We start from the raw sequence: 3,555 nt of genomic DNA on the forward strand, positions 1-3,555 counted from the left end.
GCGGGGGGCGGGCGGAATAAGGTATCCGATCCTCTTAATCTTTCTTTTCTTACTTCTCTCCAGTGCACACAGCAAGTGCTAAGTAAATGTTTGGGGGCATGAATGTGCTCGTTTCCAAACCTGTCCTTACGCTTCCAAAAACAGCTTGAAGGATTTTCCAAGTTTTGGGTAGAAAGAAGAGGTCAGGTGGTGGGTGATCCCGACCTGGGAGGACCTTTGAGGACTCCACTCCTATTGCCCGACACCGAGCAAGCCCGGGCGGAGCCAGACATTGGCAAACAGCTCCTTGCTGCACTCAGTGCCCCCAGCGCCTCTACGGCAAAAACGGGTCAGGAACACGGGAGGCTCAAAGGAGGGCGGAAGGGGTTACGTTGCTGAAAGCTTCGTGCATGTACTGTCCCGGGAAGGGGTCCGCGGTGAAGAGGAAATAGGCTCGGGCGGGGGGGCGGGGCGTAAGGAAGAAGCGAGAATCGCCCTTCCGCCCATCACCTCTCTGGGCCTTGATGTTATGTTAAAGACGGTGCCTCGTCCTCAGGGTTCTCTTGCAAACCAGTCGCATTCCCAAGGGTGTTGCGGTTATAAGGATACTGGCTAGAACTTACGGGGACAGCGAGACACCAAAGCCTTTCCTTGCCTCATTTAATCTTCGCAACTCGCAGGGTAGTTATTCAATCCCACAGACAAGAACCAGGATTACAGAAGGACGTGACCTGTCCCAGGACACGGGGCTACCGAGAAGCGACGTGCACTGCCAAGGCTAACACTTAGAGATGACCGCCGCCCCCCCGGGAAGGGGACGGTTGGGGGAAAGCTTTCGCGGATGCGGGCGGCGGGGCGACGGGCCGAGAGGCGTGAGACTCACAAACACCGTGGCTTTGGCGGCTTTGCGCAGCCGCAGGTACTTGAGCCGGTACTTCTCGTTCTGGCTCCGCTTGGGGAGCTTTTTCAAAGGCAGGCGGTGTCTCCTGTCTCCGCAGTTGCCTCGGAAGTAACCCTGCCCGGAAGTTACGTCACGGCGCCGACTAACGTAAAGCACGGCGCCGGCTGACGTAAACCTCAGTCACTCGCGACAGCGTGCGTAGCAACGGACCGTGGAGGTTGGGCTGAGGCAGGAACCGGCGGAAACCCTCCCAGCGCGAACCTCGGGCTCCCACCGCCCACGGCTGTCAACACCAGCTTTTACACTTGGTACCCGCATTATTTCAGTAATGGCAGAGGACTGTTACATATTTATTTCCGCGTTGTTTGACTTTTGGGTCATCAGAGAGCATCTTCGTGCACAAACTTTTTCCATACAGGGTTGTTTAGAGGCTGGGTCTGTGTGCTCCCAACATTGTAATGTTGCCAAGCAACTCATCGGTCACTTATTTATTCAGAAGAATATGTAGTTCTTATTAGGGCAGAGTGTTTAGGAAACTTATTTAAGGGGGAGAGCCAGATAAAGGGGCAGTTTTATCTCAGGCAGGTAGTGGATGATATGGCAGCACCCAGTTAGGGAAGGCGGAGGTGGTAGGGAAGGTTTCTTTCTTTTTTTTTTTTTAAAGTATTTTTATTGATTTCAGAGAGGAAGGGAGAGGGAGAGAGAGAGACAGAAACATCAATGATGAGAGAGAATCACTGAGCAGCTGCCTCCCGCACACCCCACACTGGGAATGGAGCCCGCAATCCGGGCTTACGGCCTGACTGGGAATTGAAAAGAGAACTCCTGGTTCATAAGTCGATGCCCAACCACTGAGTCACCCAGTTGGGCAGGAAGGCTTCTTGAATGTGCCCAGGCTGACTCTGAAGAGAGAGGAACAGGAGGGCATCTTGGGCACTGGGGACAGCCTATTCTAAGGCTTAGCATCGTGAGAAGCATAGAAAATGCAAGTAGTTGATTAGAGTGAAAGACGTACCAGTCCGTGGAGAGGGGCGAGAGGACTGAAGGGGTAGGCAGTGTTTGGATCGCAAAGGGTCTTGTGTACCAATCTGAAGAGTTAGGCTTTTACCAATGACAATAGGAAGCCATTAATGAATGCATATGTGTCAGCCCCTTCGCTTGTTTTAGGTAAACTTATCCAATTTTGTCAGGAACAACATATTTTTTGACATACCCATATGAAAAAGGGTATAATAATGTGCACCTTTAAAAATAAATATCAAATGAGAGATCGTTGGTCTTGTGGGCTGAGTATGGCTTTTAGAGTCAGGTAAGGTTCCATTAAATACAGGCACAGGGATGGGAGTGATCAGGTAAGATGGGGTGATGAGTCAGAGGAGAGAGAGAAGAGGCTCACCAGCATTTTACTTAAGTGGTTGCTGGCCAGCGGTTGGCTCCAAGTGGATGTGGAGTCTCCCTGGGCTATGAAAAGCACACCTGTACCCGTTAAGAGTTGTGAAGGAGTCCACAGCCTAAAGTTCCAGCCCTTGGTTAAGTGAGTCCCTGATTTAAATGATGAGAAGGTGTATCTGCACACCTCATGGCTCCAGCCTTGGCGGGTGCATGGCCCAGACCTTGTTCTACACTGCCCCAAAGCCCCAAGAGGAGGTTGCAAGTTCCTGCCGTCATTTTCTCCTGCCCACTTTGCAGGCCACAGGGGGCCTGGCCAAGTTTGACGACTCACAAAGCAAGCTGGGCGTACTCCTAGGGTTTCAGGCCACACCAAAGTGTTCCCAGGGATTTCATATCTTTTTGTTTTGTTTTCTTCTTTACATTTCATATCTTTATTCTCCTACCAGCTTACCCCACTGCCGAGTACATATCCCTGAAGGGCTATGGAGTACATATAGAGAGAAGAACCTACCTTCAATAATAGTCTCTAGAACAGAGGTTCTCAACCTGTGGGTCGCGACCCTTTTGGCGGTCCAACGACCCTTTCACAGGGGTCGCCTAAGATCATCCTGCATATCAGATATTTACATGACGATTCATAACAGTGGCAACATGACAGTTATGAAGTAGCAACGAAAATAATTTTATGGTTGGGTCACAACATGAGGAACTGTATTTAAAGGGCCAGAAGGTTGAGAATCACTGCTCTAGAACCTTCTTTCCTTATAGAATGTCTACGCTTTGATTTTAGTTGTAGCTTTTCCCCTCTTATATTATGCCCTAGACCTAATTTTTTAGTTCTCTGACTCTTTAGCTCTAATTTTCAGATTTGTTTCTATGTGTTGATTATATCTTCTCACCTTTAGGGTAACACGCTACAGGATATATAATTCAGCGGAATCCGAGCTTAGCAATTCTAGAGTAGATATATTTTTTTTTTATGATAGTGTGTGAGGCTTGTGAGGAAGGAGAAAGGCTTTTACCCATAAAATTTCTTTTTCTGTGGTTTCTTCACTATGGGTTTTCATCACTCACCTGGCGAGTGAGGTGTTTAGGTTTTGAGGGTTCTAAGCCAGCTAATAAAGTCATGAAATCGACCACCGTGTCAATGTTGTGCTTCTGGGTGGTCGTGTCCTTCAACACACATAAGACACTCAACCAGCTAAAAGAGATGAGCTCAGAGATGTTGGCTCGGAGGAAAAGAAGGATCACGTTGAGGTCATTGATGGGGCACCCCAGCATCT

General features: G+C 49.2%; 2 protein-coding genes across 2 annotated transcripts in view; both read right to left on the reverse strand.

Annotated features, from left to right (window-relative positions):
• Positions 1–1,198, reverse strand: part of TBRG1 (transforming growth factor beta regulator 1) — a 10,839-nt gene extending 9,641 nt beyond the window's left edge. The window contains exons 1-2 of the mRNA XM_006775108.2: positions 1,193–1,198; positions 863–994 (exon numbers count right to left, since the gene is read on the reverse strand). Coding sequence (XP_006775171.1) covers positions 863–994; positions 1,193–1,198 — 138 coding nt within the window. The remainder of the gene's footprint in view (positions 1–862; positions 995–1,192) is intronic.
• A 1,768-nt stretch (positions 1,199–2,966) lies between these two features.
• PANX3 (pannexin 3) overlaps positions 2,967–3,555 on the reverse strand; it is an 8,555-nt gene continuing 7,966 nt past the window's right edge. The window contains exon 4 of the mRNA XM_006775109.2: positions 2,967–3,555. This exon is cut by the window's right edge and continues 407 nt beyond it. Within this exon, the coding sequence (XP_006775172.1) occupies positions 3,326–3,555 (230 nt within the window). The 3' untranslated portion in view covers positions 2,967–3,325.

Source organism: Myotis davidii, unplaced genomic scaffold, assembly GCF_000327345.1.
Source record: "Myotis davidii unplaced genomic scaffold, ASM32734v1 scaffold148, whole genome shotgun sequence".
Taxonomy (NCBI): domain Eukaryota; kingdom Metazoa; phylum Chordata; class Mammalia; order Chiroptera; family Vespertilionidae; genus Myotis; species Myotis davidii.